This window comes from Vicia villosa, linkage group LG2 (genome assembly GCF_029867415.1).
Source record: "Vicia villosa cultivar HV-30 ecotype Madison, WI linkage group LG2, Vvil1.0, whole genome shotgun sequence".
Lineage (NCBI taxonomy): Eukaryota > Viridiplantae > Streptophyta > Magnoliopsida > Fabales > Fabaceae > Vicia > Vicia villosa.
In genome coordinates this window covers 163,914,565-163,939,553 of record NC_081181.1, presented here as the reverse complement: position 1 = coordinate 163,939,553, position 24,989 = coordinate 163,914,565, and the positions used below count along the sequence as shown (strand labels likewise).

Here is a 24,989-nt window from a genome sequence, read left to right as displayed (position 1 = left end):
TTCAAAACTCACCAGAAAGGCATGCATCTAAGGATACAACAATGGTTATCCTCCAAAAGGTTGAGGAATGTCAAAACCGCAATGATTATCCTTATTCCATCAAGAGATCAAGAGATGACGATACCACAATGGTAATCCTTCATCAAATCAAAAGAAAGAGGCAGTCGCAATCACCTCCAACGAATCAAAGACTATGCGAGGTCACACGAATTGTTCAAAAAAGAGAGCAAAAAAAAAATGGCAAAAAATAATGAAAATAAAAAAGGATGAAAAGAAAAATGACAAAAGAAGCCAAAAAAAAAAAAGACGATGAGATTGCAAAGCAAGAACAAAGTCGTGTGACAACGAATCAGAAGAATAAAAGGTGAGCGACCGCCATGTCCAAAGAACCTCATTGATTCCTCAACCATTTCAAAATTCCTTGTGAGGGATGAACACTCGTGTCGAGTTAACTGAACATAGGAATGGAGAACATCACGAAGGGGGTGGGCACCAAATAATTTTGAGCCTAAAAATCCTTTGTTTCCAAAACCGTGAACCTGGCCAAGTTACAACCCTTAAAAGTCCTAATTGAAGTAGGGTTTATTTTGAAAGCGCACTCCGATGAGATAGCGTTTAACTGACTCCCAATGAAGCGAGACTCATATCCATGTTGGTATCGTACATTTACTTTATCTTCCACATGCAAAAAATCGAGGTTGTGTCAACTAGTGATTCGGTCACAAGAGGTCGCAACCTCATTTCATAAAAAGTTTTAAAACTTCAAGACTAACATAGGCTTTGCATTAGAATCATCATTCTTAAAATTAACATTCTTTTACATACAAAACATGTGCTTAACATCAAGGAAGTTACCATGATGAGAATCAGTGAGTAACTTGATCATGTCAAAGTACAAGAGACTTGAGAACTCCGAGGAGTAAAAGGTAATCATCTCAAAGGTTGACCATCAAGGGGCAGGCTCTCTAAAGAAATCTGTGGGCATGAACAGTTGATGCATTCTTTGATTACTCCGAGGGGAAGAGTTTGAAGACTCCGTTGAGCGTGGTAAAGTTGTTTCCACGTTTGTTTGACTTCAAAATAAAGAAATGTTGGGGATCCTAATAAGATGCACCTAATCAGGGGCAATTGAATCGAGGTTTGACCTCTCAAATTCAGCGTATCTGGGGCAATCATGTCGATAAATCTCTTCAAGCTTCGATCAATTTGGGGCAATCATGTCGAGGAATCTCTCTTGAGCTCGATCAATCTGGGGAAGTTACGTCGAGATTTGAACAAATCTCTCCAAGGATCCACTGGGGTAATTTCCTTCATGGGTCATGAAACTTGGAGCACGATCTTCTGAGTTTTATTGTCCTCTCCCTAATCATAGGAGTTTATTTCTCCTGGAACGTTGGCCTCTCCTCAAGCATAGGAGTTTATTTCTCCTAGGAGTTGCTCCACTTCCCTAATCTGGTCTCCTTATTTGGATTTCTCATCCCCAACGTGGTGAATCGAGGGAATCTCCTCGGGTTGAAAATCTTCCAAGTAGTGGCACATGGTGAGAGGTCAGAAGTTATTCTACACTCTACAAGCCAACAACCAGAAGGGGCATCTTGCAAGTCAAAGTCCAATATCTATTGGCACCTGTACATATGTCTTAACACTAAGGGGATTCTCCCTGGTGTTTACCTCACTAATGCCTTTATTTGGCATCATGCTTATAGTGTTCACTGCATATAACATTGCATCCTCAAAAGCGTAGCATATCCGTTAAAAGCGGAACATTACGCCACAGAAAAGTCAAACATGCATACAAAGCATAAGCCAGATAGTGCAAATCATCCCTCAGTCAAGGGAGTGAGTGATACATCCCCACATAAAATGTCTTTACAAACTCCAATTGATATCTGCTACTCCACTACAAATCTCCTCCATCCACGGTGCCGATACTTGGTTTTACCAATCCCCAATCCCCAGTCTAAGTGCTTTCATCTTTTTTCTTGTGGATCGTAGGTCCGTTGACCTTATCCTCATCCTTTGCGTTCTTGTGGATCGTAGGTCCGTTGACCTTATCCTCATCTTTTTTTCTTGTGGATCGTAGGTCCGTTGACCTTATCCTCATCTCTTTCGTTTCTTGTGGATCGTAGGTCCGTTGACCTTATCCCCATCTTTTTCATTCTTGTGGATCGTAGGTCCGTTGACCTTATCCTCATCTTTTTCATTCTTGTGGATCGTAGGTCCGTTGACCTTATCCTCATCTTTTTCATTCTTGTCGATCGTAGGTCCGTTGACCTTATTCTCATCTCTTTCGTTTCTTGTGGATCGTAGGTCCGTTGACCTTATCCCCATCTTTTTCATTCTTGTGGATCGTAGGTCCGTTGACCTTATCCTCATCTTTTTCATTCTTGTGGATCGTAGGTCCGTTGACCTTATCCTCATCTTTTTCATTCTTGTGGATCGTAGGTCCGTTGACCTTATCCTTATCCTTTGCATTCTTGTGGATCGTAGGTCCGTTGACCTTATCCTCATCTTTTTCATTCTTGTGGATCGTAGGTCCGTTGACCTTATCCTCATCTTTTTCATTCTTGTGGATCGTAGGTCCGTTGACCTTATCCTTATCCTTTGCATTCTTGTGGATCGTAGGTCCGTTGACCTTATCCTCATATTTTTCATTCTTGTGGATCGTAGGTCCGTTGACCTTATCCTCATCTTTTTCATTCTTGTGGATCGTAGGTCCGTTGACCTTATCCTCATCTCTTTCGTTTCTTGTGGATCGTAGGTCCGTTGACCTTATCCCCATCTTTTTCATTCTTGTGGATCGTAGGTCCGTTGACCTTATCCTCATCTTTTTCATTCTTGTGGATCGTAGGTCCGTTGACCTTATCCTTATCCTTTGCATTCTTGTGGATCGTAGGTCCGTTGACCTTATCCTCATCTTTTTCATTCTTGTGGATCGTAGGTCCGTTGACCTTATCCTTATCCTTTGCATTCTTGTGGATCGTAGGTCCGTTGACCTTATCCTCATCTTTTTCATTCTTGTGGATCGTAGGTCCGTTGACCTTATCCTTATCCTTTGCATTCTTGTGGATCGTAGGTCCGTTGACCTTATCCTCATCTTTTAAATTTCTTGTGGATCGTAGGTCCGTTGACCTTATCCTCATCTTTTAAATTTCTTGTGGATCGTAGGTCCGTTGACCTTATCCTCATCTTTTTCATTCTTGTGGATCGTAGGTCCGTTGACCTTATCCTCATCTTTTTCATTCTTGTGGATCGTAGGTCCGTTGACCTTATCCTCATCTTTTTCATTTCTTGTGGATCGTAGGTCCGTTGACCTTATCCTCATCTTTTTCAATTCTTGTGGATCGTAGGTCCGTTGACCTTATCCTCATCTTTTTCATTCCTGTGGATCGTAGGTCTGACGACCTTATCCTCGTCTTTTTTAATTCTCATGAGTCGTGAGTTTGTTATTTCTCACCCCGATGTTGAGTCATAGGTCGCACAAGATCTTTTCCTTTCAGTCATTGTTTCATACAACCACTTCCATGTAGTAAACATTTCCTTTGAGAACCTTGTATTGGCACCGCTACCACGTTATAAGCTATCTCCATTCGTCCAATTACTCACTGTAAATTCTTCCACCAGAAAAACAAAATTTCTCTTTCCCCAGCAGATATCAAAACAAAAATAAAGGAATAAAAAACCACTCCATCTCCTCAGGACAAATTTCAGGTCTTCGGTATTTAATCTTCTTCTACTTCGAATGTTCGAAAGGCTGGCGCCAATCTCACCTTCGAGTATAAGATGATTAAATAGGGGCAGCTGTCATACCCCAAATTTGTCCTACCCTTTCAATTTTATCTGGCTTAGGCTCATGCATTTCATAGTCTCATGTACATACCTCCCATTAGGTCATTGATATAACTCATGCATCATTAACCAATAATCTGACGTGGGATCAAGGCCACGGATAGAGCTGGGATTTCTCACGGTTTGGAGTTACCGTATCACCAAGTTTGTTTCTGTTGGGGTTTTCGATTGATCATGGAATGAGATTTACTTCCTTATGCTTGGTATCATCAAATACATCTTAGTGTATGGTCCTATAATCAACTCGGGCTATTTCTCAACACTTGGGTTTGTTCATCATTTGAGGTGTGGCTTATGATTCAAGTCATTTTGTTGAGCTTCATCATATACAAGTTTGACCCGCTTGGATACTGGAAGTACAAGTTGTTGGTTTTGGATACTGGACAAGAATTTGATATGGAGCATGGTGGAACTTTTAGACTTGGCCAAAGTCAACCATGAAAAGTTGACTTTTTGACCAAAATCCATACAAGGCTACTTTAGTCTTTCTTCATCTTATCGTGATACCAATTAATTCAAGTATTGCAGGAATAAAGTGATGGTGTGAAGGCCCAATTGAGCACATGGAAGGAACGTGTGTTTCAAGTCTTATGTGAAAAAGAAAAAACATTACATTATCAACCATTGCACAAACTTGAGTTCTTAAACATCTTCATTACACTTTCTCATGATTCAAACCCAAATTACGGCATCAAATAAAATCACAGAATAATCAACACTTGACATATGCTTCTAGTCAACAACTCTTACCATACTTTCAAACATTGTCCCATATTACATCATTCAAACTAACATTCCATTCAGCTACATTTCATTATTCATACAAAGTTTAAGTCCATTCAAGGATAAAAAATATTACATATTTCCATTACATTCATCAAAAATAACAATACAATTCATCACAAAATGGCATTACAAAAGACCACAGCTTCCATACAATTCGAGACCGTTGCTACCCGCGTCTTTAAACCAGCCCTGTATATGAAAACAGAAAAAAACAAAGCATTCAGTTCAGCCACCATACATTCAGACCAAAACATATCCACCTGCATGTATACAAGAAGAGCTATGACCATTTTCGACACTAATTACTAATTGCCTTTAACCTTCAAATTACATCATCATTCAAAACACTTTAACACCATCAAAGCAACTGCATACGACAAGCCACAACAGAGATATTCCAGCCACGATATAACAAACCATTCATGTTCACAATACATACACACATGAAAAAGAAACTATGACAGTCCCGTTAACTACAAAGCCTACATCACTTCCACATATCAGTTCTACTCAAACTGACTTCTAACAGCAGTCACACAATTACCGGTTCGCATCCTAACAAAATCACCCTAATACCATGACAGTTACAAAACATAGAGAAGGAGTTACCATTTTAGTAAGTCGGCATCTCGAAGACTCTGTCAAGAACCAATGGTGGCTCGGGCATCATGCATCCAACGTGGCTCGAATGAAAATCACAAGGCCTTGTCCTACAGCCGTCATATGTATCAGTATACCAGATCTACAGCAACATACAAGTCATCATTCAGCATACCTACACATCATAAAAAACAATTAACATTCAATTTTTCCCACCCTTGCAGCCAATTCCTAATATCCTAACAACCTTAGACTTCCCTAATCAACAGTCCATCATTTAACACACAAACTACGACACTGCATCAAACTAACACCGGGTCACATTCTGAATTCAAACATCATAGCTTACTAACCTTTTCGCCAATAAAATTCATGCTAGCATTCAGCATTCCAGTCCACACTCAAGATCGCAGCCGAGCCAAATCCATTTGAAGCGCCATTCCAAAGCCATCACAGTTCAGGGGTATATCCAGTTCACGACAGAAATGCTGCATGGATTCAAAGTAAACCAAAGACCTGCATAAGACACAAAGACAAAATCAGAGTCAATCACTTTCAGTTCGAACGTTTACCATATGCATCCAAAGCTCCGATGCAATTCAGGTTGTCCAAAGCCAGCTCGCTAGATACAATGCAACCGTGTTCATATTCCAATTCAAGCCTCACTGCTAATTACACTAACAGCATACCATCACAGACCCTAACAGAATTCAAAAAAACAACATGTAACAAATTCTAACAGAAAATAACTACTTTCCTAACCTCCTAACTTCCTATCACCTATAACTGACTTCAACCAACTCAATCCCCACCCTCCATCCATAACTGACATCTCCTCTCCATAACTAACTTTTAACACCTTCCAACTACTATAACAGAATTCAATAACTAACTTTTAACAAGTTTAAACCTTCATAACTAACTTCCTCTCCCTCATAACCAACTCTAAATCTCACCCTTCAATCTCACCATTGATTCATAATTGATTTCAATCTCAACCACCACTTTCTAACTAACTCTTCCTCCCTCTCAATCTCTATATAACAGAATCATCTCTCACCATTTTCCTCTTCACGCCATTGTTTCACCCCTTCTCTTCCCACGCCATTTTCTTCATTCACCATCCACCTTTCACCTTCACGTTTACCACTCTCTCTCCATTCTCTGCAATCACTCTCATTCATCTCCATCATCATCTCCCTCATCTTCATTCTTCATTTTCATCAAAGCTCAGAAAACCAGAACCAATCCTCTCCATCAATCCAACCTTCACCTCCATGATTCTCTCTTTTCCCTCAACCTCAGAAGCTCCATTAAATTGAGCTTAACCTCACACTCTCTCAACGACAACATCACATCAGACTCAGAAAACAGAAAAATATCAAGAAAAAGAAGAAGAAGAAGGGAGGGAGAAGGCTTCACGGAAACAAAAACCAGGGAGAGTCATTACCTGAATGAAGGCTCTTCCGGGATTCTTTTATCTCCAACTTTCGTCCATGCTTTGACATCATCATCATCATCACTGATTTCAAATACGCGATAGCTCCTCACGCACATCTTCGCCACACGCCTCGCAACGCACCTCCATCTGCAATAATCAACAACAACACGTTCGACGCACCAAGAACGCATCAATACTCCTGCAAATCGCATCGATCAACATCACAATCGTTTCAACGCGATCCAAAACTATACCGAGAGAACTGAGAGGCGAGGGATGAGATCGGAGGAAGAGATATTCGCTTCTGATTACGATGTCGAACAGAAGGATCATGCCGGAGATGGAAGCCCGCCGCCGTCGGTCGTTGTTCGTGAAGGAGAATAGCTGACAGGAACGTGTATGAGAGTTGAAAGGTAACGACTCCCTTAACCCTAAATCCCTTTTGCTTGTTCTTCTTAATTTTTTTCTTATTTCTTAAATTAGGTCTGAATGATAAAAAAAAAACTGATAATAGATTTTCAAAATAAATAATGGATCACCAAAACATTCCTTGGGCCGAATCTATCTCATACCCCTTTAGCCCATGCACCGCTTTTTCAGACCTGCAAACAACAACAAAACGCCCCTTGGGCCACCATATGTTTGGGCCCTGCGCCTGGACTACTGACTTCACCACTATTTTCAACTTAGCACCCCCCTTGATCACTATTTTCTTATTAGGATTTAGGTTATTTGACATAGTTTTGTTCTATTTTTTTTATATAGATAAAAACATGATAATGATCACCATTTTGATAGATTTTTAGGATTTGTTGACATTAAAAAACTCATAAAAATAGTAGACTTTTTAGGATGATTTTGACATTAATCTTTTGACTTCTCTTTCATAAAAAACGCATAAAAATGGTAGTATCTTTTAGTGTAATTTTGCATTAGTACTCGAATTGTTTTTGTGTTAGTTCCATGTTATTTTTGTATGATGCTTGTGTGATTTTGTTACTTGTATCTTTGGCCTCATTTTAGGCCTATCTTGTTAGTACCACTTAATGCTCCTTTTAGAATTTAGTCACCATGTTAACATTAGACTTAGACTAGAATAACAATTAGGCTAGAAAATAGGTTAGTCTCCCCTCTTTCATTCTTTTTCTTTTCAACTTTTAAAATACTTAATAAAAATCGATGAAGATCATACCGTTGCTTTATTTCATGGTAGGAAAGAAATGATTGAGGCGTAGGCCTCGATGTATGTTCTTTCCTACTTAGCGGAGAAGAAATGATTGAAGTGTGAAGCTTCGATGTATTTCTTAACCGTTATTTAGAGAAACGATTGTGGCGTAGGCCTCGATGTGCATTCTCTAAATATTCACAAAGGAACTCCTTTTTTATTTCTACTAAACGGAAAAGAAATGATTGGAATGTAGATTTCGATGTATTTCTTATCCGTCATTTAGAGAATCGATTGTGGCGTAGGCCTCGATGTGCATTCTCTAAATGTTCAAAAGGCTCTTTTTGGTATGATCTAAGTCACAAAATTAAATCCCCTTAAAAAACACCAACCAAAAACACTTCAAAAAACCTAATAAATGTTCAGACTTAAAACAAAAGTGAGGAAGTGATGCGAGACCTTGTAGTAGGTTCTCGTCATCATGGAATTACCCTAAAAGACACAAACCAATCTCTTTTCTTCTTTCTAAGGGCAAGTTATCTTCGCTCCATTGCATCCTAGGCTGTCCCCTTGTGCAAGAGCGTGAGCGTTAACGCCGCCCAACTAAAAAACACCAAAACAAACAGAAAATCGTGAGCCGAGCTACGGTAACTCTGATTCCTGAAAAGGATACGTAGGCAGCGGGGTAGGGCCCGTGCGAGTACAATTCTTTATTTTCCCTACATTTTGCATTCATTTCGCATTTAGACATAGACATAGTTATACACCCATTAGATAGAAACAAACATAGGTGGATACCATCGAGTACGATGGGCGCGAGGGGTGCTAATACCTTCCCTTTGCGTAACCGACTCCCGTACCTTGATTCTCTGGTCGCAAGACCCCGTTCCTTCCCTTGTTAGGTTTTCTGATATTCCTTTCCCTTATGGGATAAATATATTGGTGGCGACTCTGTTCATTTTTCGCGAGCGTGCGACACACCCACCTCCTAACCTTCTTGCCCACCCCTGGTGAATTTACAACATTACCCCTTGTTTCGGAAGTTCATTTCCGAAACGGTACTTTTTTTTGAAAAAAAGGTGTTTTCGGAAATGAACTTCCGAAAACGTGTTTTTTTTAATATAAAATATTTATTTCGGAGATGCATCTCCGAAATAAAGTTACATTTTCAGAAAATGTGGTGTTTCGGAAGTTCATCTCCGAACTCACCCCCCAGATGGAATTCGGAAATGAACCTCCGAAGTTATGTCTGGACAGAAGAAAAATGAAAAACATCAACGATTCGCTTTATTTAATCGGGTGAAGATTACAACGATAATATTACTGAAAATTAAAGTTACATATTGTTGAACACGGGTAGGTGAGGGATGAGTCAACATTTTGATAACGTCGTCCGCCGATCTTTGAAGTTTGGCGTCCAACTCGATCGGGCCTTTCGAAGAAAATCGGTCGAACGTTGTCCACATAACCGCTAAATCTTCGTCGTTCTTGATCTCAAAAGGTGTGATCATCAACCCTCCCTCGTCGTTAAGCGATGGCGAGCGGTACTCGAGCTGACAGTTTGAAGAAACTACCTACGACATCAGGAAATAATGATATACTTCTGGCCGATAAGGAAGATGTTTTTATTCTAGATAACCTTCATATGAAGAAGCTTTTTGAGAGCGAGAAAGTTTTTGTATGGTATCCTAAGCATAACATGACACCATTGTTCAAGAGTAAACTATCTGATATTTACAGAAAAGTTGGTGCTAGAAATATCTCTGAGTCACTATCCAAAGAAGAATCATCTGTTGTGAATGATGATGTTGAACTCGAGCATGTTGATCCAAATAATATTCTCAACTTAAGGGGGTTGGTTAAGCTTATTCTTGGTTTTCTTGCATGTTGTAGCCTGAAAATGGAACAAAGTAAGAGACATGAAGCTGTTCAAAGTCTTGTCAACTTGAGTTTCCACGAGACAAAGGAGCCAATCAATGTAAGCTATAGTTTATCATTATCATCATGGGACGTCATTACAAAAAAATCAAACAAAGGGGTACGCTGGGAAAGTCAAAGTTCTATGTTTATAATCCAGAAGATGGATAGTGTTCGCGGCGATGAAATCCAAGAATCTACATATTGATTTTAAAAGCGAAGAAATTGATTTTCTAATGGAATCCAAGAATCTACATATTGAGCATGAAGATACATATTTTCTAATGGAATCCAAAGTTTTATGTTTTTTCTTAAACTGTCTCGCATTTTAAATAAACGCAAACGCCAAATAAAAATAAGCAACAGATAAACTGAAATCAGAACAATCCAAAAACTAAGATGATAAATCCAATCCAAAAATACTGTGCGAAAGATACAATCCGAAATCAGAACAAAACAAAACAAAACACGTCAAACAAAACAAAAACACGTTATTCTGCCCGACGAGCGTTACAAAATACACATCAAACAAAACAAAAACACGTTATTCTTCCCGACGAGCGAACTCCTCCGAATGAAGATAATTATACCAATCCTCATCCCACTCAGTCTCAGAACCATCAGCGTTGATCACGACTCTCACGCCTGAAGACTGAGCCTGCACGTCCGAGCCATGGACCCCCAGGGGACGAGAAGCAGAACCAGTCAAAACCTTCTTCTTCTCCTTCACCTCCTTCACCTCCTTCTTTGAAGAACCCTTTCTTCCCTTAGCGCCACCCATTGCTGCGTAAAAATGAATAAAGAAAGGTCCATGAGACCTCCTTTTATAAAATAAGAAAGGGGACAAAAACGCTTGGGAAACAGACAATTCATTAAAGAACAAAGACGTTGGAAACCAGCGACACGCCGTCAAAGAAGTCAGAACGCATGCACACAAACTTCAAAGAAACAGGCACAATAAACAAAGGCGTTAAAAATAAAGTACTTGCAAATTAAAACGGACACTCCCTACCCTCTCTAGCCGACGCAGTCTGGGTCTCCTTACCCTGTCTGATGCGTGCTGGTTGGTTGTCTGACATGTTCCTGTAAACAATTGAAATCGATTAATATGCGAGACAAAATAAAAAACAAAAAAATTTGAACTTCTGATACATTTCGGAAGTTCATTTCCGAAAACTGGGATGGAGGTGTTTTCGGAAATGAACTTCCGAAACACCCCTGCGATGGAGTTTTCTGCAACTTCCATGGCAGACCCCTAAACCAAACTTCAAACCAAATCAAAATGCTTCTAAACAACCTAAATACTACTAACAACCTAACCATATATCATTTATGCAATTAAAACCCTAAATAACATGCATTTGAATAATGAATCTAAAAATTTCAAAACTTACAAAGTGTTAGGATTGAGGGCTTTTGAATGTTGTTTAGCAGTGTGATTGGAGCCTTGATGCAGCTTTGGAATTCTGTTTGCACAAATTTTCGCCTTTGCCACTTTTTGTTTTGATTTAGGGTAAATGATTGGGGGAGGGGGGGTATTTTGATAAATCTGCAGAAATCGCAGTATTTCGGAAGTGCACTTCCGAAATGATGTTTTCGGAAATGAACTTCCGAAATAAGACAATTTTTTCAAAAAAAAAAGACGCTTTCGGAAATGAACTTCCGAAGCAGGGGTATTTTGGGATTTTCGCTGGGGTGACCCCCATAGGGAGGTGGCTAAAGAAATATTCAATATTAAATCAAATTCTTTTCTACTAAAACATGCCATTGTGCAAAACTCAAATTCATAGCTTCCAAAACTCAAATTCTTTTCCATCCACAAGAAAATTGCTTTGTTTTTTTTCTTTTCTTGCATAGAGAATTTTATACATAAAAGAGAAAAACGATATTTTTCTTCAACATATTTGTCTTCAACCATGCATCAATTCAGTCGACTTTGTATTTCACCTCTCTACTAATCTGCATTAGTGAAATTTATACATAAGAGAAAAAAAATTACTTAACTTCTAAAAAAGAGAAATAAAATATTATACTAATTACCTTTGAGATGAATCTTTTTCTACAAAGGCTTGTTCATCACCATTATAAATCCTATCAATTTCAGAGTCTGGAATTAAGTAATCTTCGTCATTAAATTTTTTTTCTATTTCCTTCAACCATTCTTCTGTACTAATATCAACACCACCACCAAGATCAGATTCTCTATTATTGAAGACTCCTTCACTCAACTGCGCAAACCTTGATGCATCCATTGAATTTATATTCCAATTTGTATTAGTTGGAGTATTGTTAACATCACGAGGAATGATATCACTCCAATGAGAAGGAGATGCATTCATCATAGTTTCTATATTATTTTCATTATTGTTATAATAATTAGTAACATTCCCAACATTGTTAAATATTGGAATATTTGAAATATCAGAATTAGTAGAAGCTCTAAGAGAATGATCATTTGAAAAATACGGTTGGAGATTTGGATTTTGAGAACTAATAGAATCTCTCAAAGAATGATCTATCGAAAAATGTGGTTGAAGATTTGAATTTTGAAAACTTGTAGAAGGTAACGAAGAGGAAAGATTTTGTGATTGTAAATGATTTACTTTACAATAATCTAGAACCTTTTTTACTTGATTTAACTCTTCAAGAGCCTCGCTTAGCTTATCACAATAATCCTTAATAACATCAACACATCCGCCAATTGGATATATTTTACGAACATTTGACTCATAAATTAAGGTTCTCATTGCCAAATCTCTCTTCTCTTTTGGAAGTTCATTTAGAATTCTCACCATGTTAGAAACACCATACAAACTATGAGCATTGTGAAACATTTTTGGTTTATGGGCAGGAAAATAAGGAGCTAAAAGACAATCCTTTAAACACTTTTTCCTTTGATGTGTGCAGGCTGCACAAGCCTTGTTTGATTTGATAGTATTCATTGATAAGGAGCAAAGGAGTTTTGAAAAAAAACTAAGAGGGAAAGAAGATGGTTTATGGTGATAATGATTTAATTTTGTCAATAATTTGGCCCTACCAACCCTACTATTTATAATGATAAGATATTTAAATAATTAATAACAAACTAGCTATCTATATTTGCTCGCGGATAAGATTTATCTTTAAAATGTAGCAAAAGTTGTTTTTTTTTTTTTTTTTACAAAACTTAGGTACAATTCACTAGGTGTGGTTCTTACTTTATTCCAATAAAAATATGACAAGTATACTTAAACATTATTTAAGGAGTGAAAATAGGAAATTATACACTTATCATATTTTTATTGGAATAAAGTAAGAACCACACCTAGTGAATTGTACTTAAGTTTTATGTTTTTTTTATTGCTTTTTAAATTATTTTTGTAAGCTATTAATAAGGCACCACTAGTGAAGTGCCTCATAAATTATTTTTGTAAGCTATTAATAAGGCACCACTAGTGAAGTGCCTCAGGGGATGTTTGAGATATGTTGACTTATGAATGAATAGACTCACACGCCCTCAATTCATTTTTAGTTTTTTACAAGACACCAAATAAAATAGCGCACTTTATGTTCTTATTAAAAAATAATTCACGCAATTTTAATCATTAGTTATTATAATTAAGGGTCCGTTTATTTAGGTTTTTTTTTTAAAATGATATTTATAGTATTATAAAATTTTGTGAAAAAATGTTTTCAAAGAAACTTTTTATAAAAGCTTCAAATAAAATTTTTGTTTGAATAGTTATTTTTAAAATGTGATTTTAGGTAATTTTGAGAAAAAAATTGGATATCTAAATTTTAAAAAATCACTTAATTTTGAAGCTACTTTAAATAGATTTTCATAAAAATTATTTTTGAAATATAACTTTTTGAAAAAATTGCGATTTTGACTAAGTTTTGATCTCCATTAATCTATGTTTATGTTCTAAAATATTAAAATTAGTGTTTCATTTTAGAAAAAACGAATATAAAAAAATTTGTAATATTTTGAAAAACGGTTTTGAAAAATCTATTTTAAAAAATACAAAAAAAATCTATTTTTTAAAGCATAAACAAACAGACCTTAAATCAATTACGCAATTTTAATCCTGTTATTTTGTTTTGTTTCGCGTGGCATAATAAGAATAATAGCGGCAATCTTTGAAAAAATTATCATTAGCTTCAGTTGCAACAGTGACGGGGAGTCTATATACTTAATTTTAAGGTGTTTTTATTTATTAATTAAAATGTTTAATTTTTTATTTGTTTTTTATGACTTTAGGTTTTAAAAGAATAAATAATATTGTGAGAGTGTTTAAAAATAACCGAGCATCATTTCTCTACATACATTCAAACCACTTTCTATAACTACAGGAATTCCAAATTCATTGAAGGACTAAAAAAAACTGGTATAGTAGCGGAGAACTCACAAAAAGATTACAAAAAGAAAATTGAAGGAATGGAGAGGAGTAGAAAAGGAGGGAAGGCGAATTCAAAACTGTGTCAATGATTGTTGGTTCTTTGAATATTAGAGGGGGTGGTAGTAGGATTAAGAGAAGAAGGATTAGTCATATTATTAAGAAAGGGATGGCGGATATTTTTTTTATTCAAGAGACAAAGTTATCTTTTAGCGAGGAGTTTCTGGGGGTCTGAAGAGATAGATTATTCTTTTTCAGGTTTCAGAGGTATGTCGGGTGGTTTGTTGATTTTATGGAAGGTGAATAGTGTTGAGGTTCTTTGTAGTTTTCATGGAGTTGGTTTCTTGGGGATAAAAGTTAGATGGCAAAATTCTTTGTATTAGGTCATTAATGTTTATTCGCCTTGTTCAATGGTGTTAAAGAGAGAATTATGGAGGCATTTATCGTGGCTAAAGTCAATTTTTATCAATGGTAATTGGTTGATAGGAGGGGATTTTAACGCGGTGAAGAATTGGGATGAGAGAGTGGAAAGATCCTTGTTTAGTAGTAATACACAATGGGGGAGTTCTCCAATTTCATTGATGATAGTTTGTTAATTATATTGATGTTCCTACCAAAGGCAATTTCTTGGTTTTACGGGGACGGTAAGGCTAAAATTAGGAGTGATAGGTTCTTGGTGGCGAACAACATTATTAGAGATTGGGAAGTGGTGGGGCAATTCATCGGTCCAAGAGATATTTTTTATCATTGCCCTATTTAGTTGGTGGTGGACCGTGCAAATTGGGGGCCGAAACTTTTTAAATTCAACAATGAGTGGTTTTCTAACAAGGAGTTTATTCCTTTTGTTGAAAAAGAGTGCAAATCTATAGATGTGGTTAGGCGTGGTGATTATATCCTTAAGGAGAAATTTCGGATTCTTAAAGGAAGACTTAAGTGGTGGAATACTACGGTTTTTGGTAAGTTTGATCTAGAGGTTAAGGAGGGAGTTAGAGAGATGAATGTTGGGGATGATATCGATGTTGGTGGGATCGATGAAGTGAAATTTTGTAAGAAGGATAGTAGTAAATTTTGGTTGAGTCTTAAAATTAAGGAGAACGTGTTAATTTAAAAATCAAGGGTTAAGTGGCTTAACGACAGAGATACTAATAGTAGGTACTTTCATCGTGTTATGAAAGAGAGGAGGAGGAATCATATCGGGCCAATTATTTTGAACAGAGGTTTGTTGGAGTCGGTGGAGGAGGTGAAGGAAGAAGTTCGGAATCACTTTGAGTTGAAGTTTTTTGAACCGCAGGTTTCTAGACCGGTTTTGGATGGGATTTTTTTTATATGTTGGATTCTTTTGAGAGAGATTCTCTTGAGGCTCCTTTCTCGGAGGAAGAGATTAAGGAGGTGCTGTGGAGTTATGATAGTACGAAGAGTCCGTGTCTGGATGGATTCTCCTTTCACTTCATTAAGAAGTGTTGGTTCTTTATTAAAGAAGATTTTATGAAGTGTTTTAAGGATTTCTATTCCGGGGCATTTTTTTATTTTTTGACATTGGTCTCTAAATCTTATAATCCTTTGGGATTGGAGGATTATAGACCTATTTGTCTACTATGTTGTATTTATAAAGTTATATCTAAACTTTTGGCTTGTAGGTTGAAGAAGGTTTTAAACTCTATCATCTCTCATTCTTAAAGTGCTTTCATTCCAGGAAGACAATTGCTTGATGGAGTCCTAGTGGCTAACAGAGTGGTGAATTTTGCTTGTAAGGAAGGTAAAGGGTGTCTTCTTTTCAAAGTTGATTTGAAAAGGCTTATGATAAAGTTAGTTGGGGGTTTCTTAGATACATGTTTTGGAAAGATGGGCTTTTAAGTAGTTTGGATGCGTTGGTTTTTTCGAGCAATATGTCTGTGTTGTACAATGGTAGCACAACGAAGGAGTTTGGGGTAGAGAGAAATTTGAGACAAGGTGACCCTCTTTCTCCTTTCCTTTATGTGATTGTAGCGGGAGGGCTTAAGGGGTTAGTGAACAAAGTGGTAGAAAATGGGGATTTTGTGGGGTTTAACATCATTGGGAGGTGCACCATCGATATTCTCCAATTTACGAATGATACTTTGTTGGTGGGAGATGGTAGTTGGATTCATATTTGGTCGATCATATTGGTGTTGATGGGACTTGAGCTTGTTTCGGGCCTTGGAATTAATTATCACAAAATCAAGTTAATTGGAATTAATATAAATTCTAACTTTTTGAATGTTGCCTCTTCTTTTCTTTCTTGTAGGTTAGAGGATAAAGACTTTCTTTTTCTTGGTATTCCTATAGGATCTAATCCTAGGAGGATTTCTTCGTGGAGTAGTCTTGTGTCTAAAATAAAAAGAGTTTATCTTGTTGGAAGGGGATATTGTTTAGCTTTGGCGGTAGGATTACTCTTCTTAAATCCTTGTTGAGTAGTATTGCTATTTTTACTCTATATTTTTATAAAGCGCGGGTTAAAATCATTAAGGAGATTACTAGGACTCAAAGTAATTTCCTTTTGGGTGGATCGGAGGAAGTTAAAAAAGATTCATTGGGTGAGTTGGAAGGATTTATGTCTTCCAATAGAGAAAGGTGCTCTTGCTCTTAGAAAGGCAGGAGATTTTAGTTTAGCTCTTCTTATAGGAAGACAGGGCTTTGTAGTATAAAGTTTTGAAGGCGTGTTATGGTGATATTAATTTCTTAATTGTGAATTGGGATTGGTGATAAGAATCGGATTTTTAAATCGGTTTGGTGGATGGATATTGTTTCCTTGGTTAAAGAGAATTCGGAAGAAATATTTTCAAAGAAGGCTACTTTCATTGTTGGAAATGGCTTTTCCATTTATTTTTGGTATTCTTCTTGGTTTCCAGTTGGTTGTTAGAAGGATTATTTTCATCTTTATTTTCACCGTCTGTCTTAAAGGATCCATCGCTGGGAGGCATGGGTGATTGGGTAGGAGGTGTTTGGGAGTGGGGAGACTTCGGACTCACTTCTCCGAACAGTCCTCATGTGGCCGCAAACTTGCTCTCCTTGCTGTTTCTTATACATTCGGTTTCTGCTTGTGCGGACGGGAGAGATAAGGTGGTGTGGAAGGATGGAGCGTATAACCTTTTCACGGTCAAGGTTGCTATGAGTTTTTCAATTTATCCCATGTTCCTTTTGGTTCGGTTAATAAATTTGATAAGGCATATGTTGACAGTTGGAAGATGCACGTTCCTCACAAGATAAAAGCTTTCAGGTGGAGGTGTTTTATTGAGAGGCTCCCTACTAGAGATTTGCTTGTTTGTTGTTGTATTTCTTAGTAATAATAGAGATATTTCTTGTGTTCTTTGTAGTGTGCTCCCTAATTTTTGTCTCATTCTTTTTTATTATGTCATATTGCTGGGTTGGTTTGGAAGGAAGTGGCTGGTTGGATTGATTTTTGAAGCGGTTAGTCTTTTGGATAGGTTTTTGAGGTGGAGTCGCTTTTGCAAATAAAAAAAGGTTAAAAAAGGAAAAGAAGTTAGTGTTTGGTCATGCCTTTATTTTTTGACATGAGAAGTTGAAATTCTGGACTCAGACACGCGATGTCTTACAAGATGTCACGACATCATTATCTGAATGTTTTCAAACAAATGAACAAAGAGTAAACAGTAAACAACACAGGAAAATTGTTAACCCAGTTCGGTGCAAACACACCTACATCTGGGGGCTACCAAGCCAGGGAGGAAGTCCACTATAAGTAATATTAATTCAAGGTAATACAACTCAATATTACGCCTTTCACTTAATATCTACCCAATGCAACTTCAATCTAAACAGCTAGACCAGAGCTCCTACTCACTCCCCCTCAATCACAGCAGTGATGAAAAACTAACAGACGAAAAGCAACAGAAGACACTCTTCAAAGACACAACTTGATCTTGCTTAAAAGCTTTGATCAAGTACAATAGTACTCTTGCTTAAAAGCTTCGAGTACTTTTTACAACTCAAAACAGAAACACCTAGACCAAGACAATCATCATGATGATTGTTTGGCTTACAAGAAAACACAACGAGAAAAACTAAAACAAACAGAACTCTAACAGTTTTTCAACCAAAAACCCTGACAGCAACAGCAGCTCCTACACGGATTAAATACCCTTCAGACAATACAGCAAATGGGCCTTGGATCCACAAAATAGTTTTTGCCCTAATTAAAACAAATCTCCATTATACAAGGAACTGATAATAGTAATCATCCACGACGTCCTTGAACCAGATCAGAATCCATTATTACCAAATATAGCGCATAAGGTCTTAACCGATCATACAATCATAAGAAGTAATATAAAATAGCAAACAGCTGCGAATGTCATGACATCGGCCTTGACATCAGGTAAAGGCCTGCATTAGGAAGCACATCACAACACCAGAAAGTATGTCATGACACTGTTTTTGACAAGATAGAGCCACAATCAGTTTTACCAAAAATTACAGCCAATCAACAACATCTACAAACTCCCCCTTTGGCGAATTTTTGGCTAAAACACTAATAGATGCAAAGCAGATACCAGAGCATACAGCAGCCAACAACAGAAAACTAAATTCTGTAAGAAAAACAGCAGCAACTTGATTCAACTTGATTAATCACCAAAAAAAACAACTACTTAATCAATTGTTACAGAAACCACTTGTCATTGTTAGGGAGAACCAGAGAACACCCAAATAAGGGGAACCAAAAGAAAACCATGTCCAAGTAAAAAAAAAACAAAAGATCACCACCATGTCCAAGTAAAAAAAAACCAAAAGATCACTAGAACAATAAGATAACCATTACAACCATTACAATCAACACAACCAAAAACACACACTACTCCCCCTTTTTAGCCACAAAAGGAGCCAAGCACCAAATGAAGATTTAATCTTCAGAGCCAGCAGTACCATCATCATCCTCCTCACTCATCTCTTCATCACTGGAGCTACTAGACTTATAGTCATCCTCACTATCAGCATCCATATCATCATTCATCTTCTCACCATCACCACCAGCAGCATGATCATCATCACTATCAGCAGACTGCTCAAGACTGAGTATAAGCTGTTCAAGCTTCATCTTCCTATTTTCAAGCTCTTTGCAGGTCTCCTTCAGCTCAGCTATAAGAGAGGCTTTGGTCACAGACTTGCTAGTTTGAGATGTCCCAGCAGATGTTGAGGCATCAGTCCTTTGAAGCAGCTTGTAGTGAAAAGTCAAAGCACTTTCCCTTTTGCAAACGGAATCTTTAGCTTTCAAGATGCCAGGGTATTGCTTTAGGATGATTCCACATATTAGGGATGGAAAGGCAATAGGAAGCTTAGTAGCAGAGGTACCTGCATGTCTCATAGTCTGGTCAAAAATATAGGTTCCATAGTCAAACACAGTCTTGGTCCCTATAGCATAAATGAATCTTCCTAAACCAACAGCAATGGTAGAGGTGTGATTGGTGGGCACCCAGTTGGCAGAACCAATTTTATGCAGCAGAGCATACTTAACAGTCAAGAGACTAGCAGACAGTTTGCTTTTGATGGGCCACTTTTTCACCTTACCCCCAGTGATGGTGTTGCAGACCTCATTATCAGTTACTTCAAGCTCAGGTTGAGCTTCAGCATTTCTACCTAGAAAGTGATTGATAACAGCAGGGGAGAACTCTATGCATTTTCTTCTAACATAAACTTTATGAAAATCATCTGTTCTACCATCAGCACAGTCTTGAGATAAATTGACAATAAACTCTTTCACAAGCATTTCATAGCATTTAGAGAATTGAGAAACAGTCTTAATCAAACCTGCAGTTTTGATGAGCTGCATTACCTCTTGATTCTCCAGAGCATCATTTGCTAACTCTCTTTCAAGGGCCAGCCTTCTTTGATACACAAATTTCCACTGGATTGCATTGGAAGCATAGTGCAGATATATGTTATCCAAAGGAACATCATGGACCTTTGTAGCAGATTTAGTAACAGCAATTTTCTTCTTGGAGGGGATGTGAGGGACATCACTTGGGACATCAGCTTCAGAGTCAGAAATGCTTCTTTCCTTCCTCTTCTTCACACTAACTTTGCTTCCAGACTTTGAGGGTCCAGTAGGGACTTTCTTTATTTTTTCTTTAGTAACAGTCTTCAGAGGAGTAACCTGTGGCTTGAGAGAATGTTGCTCACAGACTTGTTTTCCCTTACGAGCTTTGACCCTGTTGGAGATGCTGGAGATGAGGTCATCATCATCAATATCAATAGGATCATCAAGATCATCTAGATCCACCACATCATGCACATTAGGGTTTTCATCTTTCTTAGCAGGAACAGCAGGAACCTCTTCATCTTTCTCAGGAGCAAGAGTCTCATCATTTTTGGAATCAGATGCTTCAACATTGATAGCTTCAGATGTTTCAACATCTTTGGCAACAGGGGTCTCATTAACAGATGTCTCAACATCCTTAGTAACAGGAGTCTCATCATTTTTCTCAGCAGATGTCTTATCATTATCAACAGTTGTCTTAACATCTTTATCAACAGGGGTCTCATCATCTTGCATACCTTGATCATCATCGGAGGCAGGCATTTGGGCTAGAGGAACAGAAATTCCTTCAACTTTGTGCCCTTCATTCAAGATTCTGGTGACCATATTTGCAATCGCATTATGAACATAGGAAGTGCCCTCTCTATGCTGGACAGAAAAGGTTTCTGGGACAGATCCTCCGGTTGATTTTCTTGCATGCATCTTTCTTGGTTGACTGCGAGCAGAATCGGAAGGAGGGACAGAGTTCAATGGCACAACATCCAGCACAACATCTTGATTGCTCACAACATTTGGTGCCCTAGAACCTGATGCTGTTTCAGAGATGGGAGAAGATTTCTTTGAGGAAGGACTCTGAGACATGGTGAGAGAAAATGAGAGGCTGGGTAAGGAGTGATGAATGCAGGAACACAGTGAGATAGCGTGAGTGTGGAGGAGAGGTTGTGGAGGAATGGAAACCGTTTGAGTAACTTGCAAGAAGGGGGGAAAATACACTTTAATGTGTAATGATATCCAAGATTTGGAGAGAGAAATAGTGCTGGCCCCACTCTCAATTAATTGCCATAATCTTTCACAAAGACAAATGCCTAATTTGTTTCTTAGATTTTCAAACTTATTTGCATCTAAGACTTTTGTAAAACTGTCAGCAAGTTGAATATCTGTGGCAGCATGTTCTAAGCCAATTATTTTGTCCTCAACAAGATCTCTGATGTAGTGATGTCTAATATCACTATGCTTGGTATGCTGTACTGGATGGAATTCTTTGAACTGTTGATGGCACCTAAGTTATCACAATATAATGTCATGACATCTTGTGTGACATTGTATTCTGATAACATCTGTTTCATCCAAACAAGTTGAGAACAGCTACTTCCCAAGAAGAAACATCCTCCTGAAGTTCTTTTTCTGTTATCAGCACTGCCTGCCCAGTCTCTTAGATAAGGATGACCAAGTTTTTGGTGCCATAGCTTTGCTTCTTCTTCTTTAGAGCATATAGAAGAATAGCTGGATTCCTGAGACACCCACAAGAAGCAGTTATTTTTGGATCTGACACCCCTCATTACTACTTCCTTTTCTTCATTAGTAACCACACACTCATCTTTAGTGAAGTTGACTTGGTATCCTTGGTCACAGAGTTGACTGTGAAGGATAGAAAAACACTTAGAAAGGGGGGGTTTGAATAAGTGTAGCTTTAAAAACTTGACAGATAAAAATAAATTGCACAATTATTTTTATCCTGGTTTGTTGTTAACTAAACTACTCCAGTCCACCCCCGCAGAGATGATTTACCTCAATTGAGGATTTAATCCACTAATTGCACGGATTATAATGGTTTTCCACTTAGTCAGCAACTAAGTCTTCCAGAGTCTTCTGATCACACACTGATCACTCCAGGAACAACTGCTTAGATACCCTCTAAGACTTTTCTAGAGTATACTGATCCACACGATCACTCTAGTTACAACCTGCTTAGATAACCTCTAAGACTTCCTAGAGTATTCTGATCCACACGATCACTCTAGTTCCTTACAACTTAATGTAATCAATTCTAAGAGTATTACAAATGCTTCTTAAAAGCGATAATCACAAACTGTGATATTTCTCTTAACGTTTAAGCTTAATCTCACTAATATATTACAACAGCAATGTAGTGAGCTTTGATGAAGATGAAGATTCTGAGCTTTGAATTGAACAACGTTTCAGCAAGTTAATTTGAGTTGTTTTGGTGCAGAATCGTTAACCTTGCTTCTCATCAGAACTTCATATTTATAGGCGTTGGAGAAGATGACCGTTGAGTGCATTTAATGCTTTGCGTGTTCCGTACAGCATCGCATTTAATGTTATACGCTTTTGTCAACTACCTCGAGCCTTGTTCACGCTGTGTCTACTGACGTAGCCTTTAATAGCTTTTAACGTTCCTTTTGTCAGTCAGCGTAGCTTGCCACTTGTACTTCCTTCTGATCTGATGTTTGTGAATACAACGTTTGAATATCATCAGAGTCAAACAGCTTGGTGCAAAGCATCTTCTGATCTTCTGACCTTGAAGTGCTTCTGAGCGTGATACCATCAGAACTTCAGTGCTTCTGTTCTCTTGTTCTTCTGATGCTTCCATAGACCCATGTTCTGATTCTGCTTCGACCATCTTCTGATGTCTTGCCAGACCATGTTCTGATGTTGCATGCTGAACCATTTGAGACAAAGCTTCTGAGCGCTGAATTATGCGTACTCTTTATATATTTCCTGAAAAGGAAATTGCATTGGATTAGAGTACCATATTATCTTAAGCAAAATTCATATTATTGTTATCATCAAAACTAAGATAATTGATCAGAACAAATCTTGTTCTAACAATCTCCCCCTTTTTGATGATGACAAAAACATATATAAATGATATGAATTTGCGATCAGAAAGAACAGACGGCAAAAGACAAATTACACAGCTATAGCATAAGCATATGAATATGTCTCCCCCTGAGATTAACAATCTCCCCCTGAGATAAATAATCTCCCCCTGAAATAAATACTCGAAGAACTTTAATAAAAGACTTCCCTGATTATTTCGGTAGAGACGATCATATAAGCTTCTTGTCTTCAGAGAATTCATAGCTTCTGACTTCTGCTTCCATAGGACAGCTTCAGAACTAGAATTTCTTTAGATCCCTAGAACACTCACAGCTTCTGATTCCTGCTTCCATCTAGGACAGCTTCAGAACTTGAATTTCTTTGATCTTCTGAACATTCACAGCTTCTGATTTCTGCTTCCATTTAGGACAGCTTCAGAACTTGAGTTTTCTGGATCTTTAGAACATTCACAGCTTCTGATTTCTGCTTCCCTCGGATAGCTTTCAGAGCTTTGAATTTCTACCAACTTCACTTCATGCTAGATTTGTATCAGAACATTGTTGAATGTACCAGAGCATCATCTGAGCATCTCTACATCCTGAAATGTTACAGAACAAAAACTAAACGACAAAAGTCAGCATGAACGAGTCAGAACATAAAATGTATATTTGAACACATGATATGTATCAGAGCCATATAGGCTAAAATAATGTATCAGAGCAAATAGAATTTTGTCAGATCAAATAGACAAATATGGATCAAATTCTATTACCAGTGCTTCTGATTCATTCTTCTTTCTTGCTTCTGATTTCTGAAGCTTGACAGCACTCGGCTTGCTTCAGTTTCCATGAGTTTATTCTTTTTACAGAATAACACTCCTTATGGTTTTGCTTCTTGTGTTTGCTTTGAAGATTCTCTTTATTTCTTTATACCTGCAAAACACTTAAACCATATAGAACTTGCAGTTCTTGTTAGTAAATGTGTGGGAGCTTTACCCAGCAACTGATAGATTAATCAAATCATTTATCATTTATCTTCTCCCCCTTTTTGTCATAACATCAAAAAGAATATTTCAAAAGATTCAGATGAATAAAACGACAAATAAAATCACTGGAATGTAAATCAAAGAAACTTTTCATTGATAATCAAAAGATATTACAAAAGGTTCCTATGTTTAACAAGATGAGAAACATTCCTAGCAAATACATAAAAAGTCATCCCAAGAGGAAATGACTACAAAAATTAAAAACAGCACCCTAGCAGGACACACTCTGTGTCAACCCATCAAGAATCCCTGTGGACTCTTGTCTTCCAGACTAGAACCTCCACTGTAGGAGAGATCCAAGTGACCAAAGAGGAAGAGAGGGACAGTTCACAGACAGAGAGCTAATGTTGCAAACGGGGCTTTCCCTTAACATAGAAGTTAATAATATCATTCTTAACCTCCTCCCATAACTCAAGAAAGTCTTCTGTCTTTGGGTGAAAGTTGATAACAACATCAAAGAAGAGGTCTGACTTGAGAGGTATTAGGAGAGCCATCCCGAGATATGCAGAGATCTGTCGCCTTTGAGTCATAGATCCTCAACAGACTTAGGATGAACGCTAGGTTTGAGCTAGGATTTTTTTTTTTTAAAAGTAAGAAAAACTGTTTGAGCAAGAGAAGAAAACGGAAGAGAGAGAGAAATAACTTGAGGAGGAATGCAAAGTGAGAGAGATATAAGAGAGAAGAAAAACGTTTGAAGAATATACAAAGAAAAACTGAAAGAGAGTAAATGATGAAAAGCATTTAATGTTACGTGACGTGAGGAGAGATAATAATGACAAAAGACGTGATTTGCACAGTTACCTATGGTCGGCGTCCCTTCAACTGCACGCGCGCTTATCTATGAACAGTAACGACAGGTTTACCATCCCGAGATAAAACGTTACAGCTGTTTTGCTTTGAAAGAGGTTCTGAATCAACTTAGACAATGAAACGTTAGTAATAACCGAATCATAATTTCT

At 37.6% G+C, this 24,989-nt stretch overlaps 1 protein-coding gene and 1 long non-coding RNA gene across 2 annotated transcripts; both read right to left on the bottom strand.

Annotated features, from left to right (window-relative positions):
* Window positions 1-4,622: 4,622 nt before the first annotated feature.
* Window positions 4,623-7,056, bottom strand: LOC131647312 (uncharacterized). The gene is made up of 4 exons (XR_009297785.1): window positions 6,686-7,056; window positions 5,589-5,751; window positions 5,245-5,410; window positions 4,623-4,824 (listed from the first exon to the last, which is right to left on the bottom strand). It is a non-coding gene; the product is annotated as an uncharacterized LOC131647312 (long non-coding RNA).
* Window positions 7,057-11,701: 4,645 nt separating this feature from the next.
* LOC131650504 (LOB domain-containing protein 12-like) lies at window positions 11,702-12,700 on the bottom strand. The gene is made up of 3 exons (XM_058920210.1): window positions 12,313-12,700; window positions 11,799-12,195; window positions 11,702-11,717 (listed from the first exon to the last, which is right to left on the bottom strand). Exons 1-3 carry the CDS (start codon window positions 12,698-12,700, stop codon window positions 11,702-11,704), a joined length of 801 nt encoding a protein of 266 aa, XP_058776193.1.
* Window positions 12,701-24,989: the final 12,289 nt, after the last annotated feature.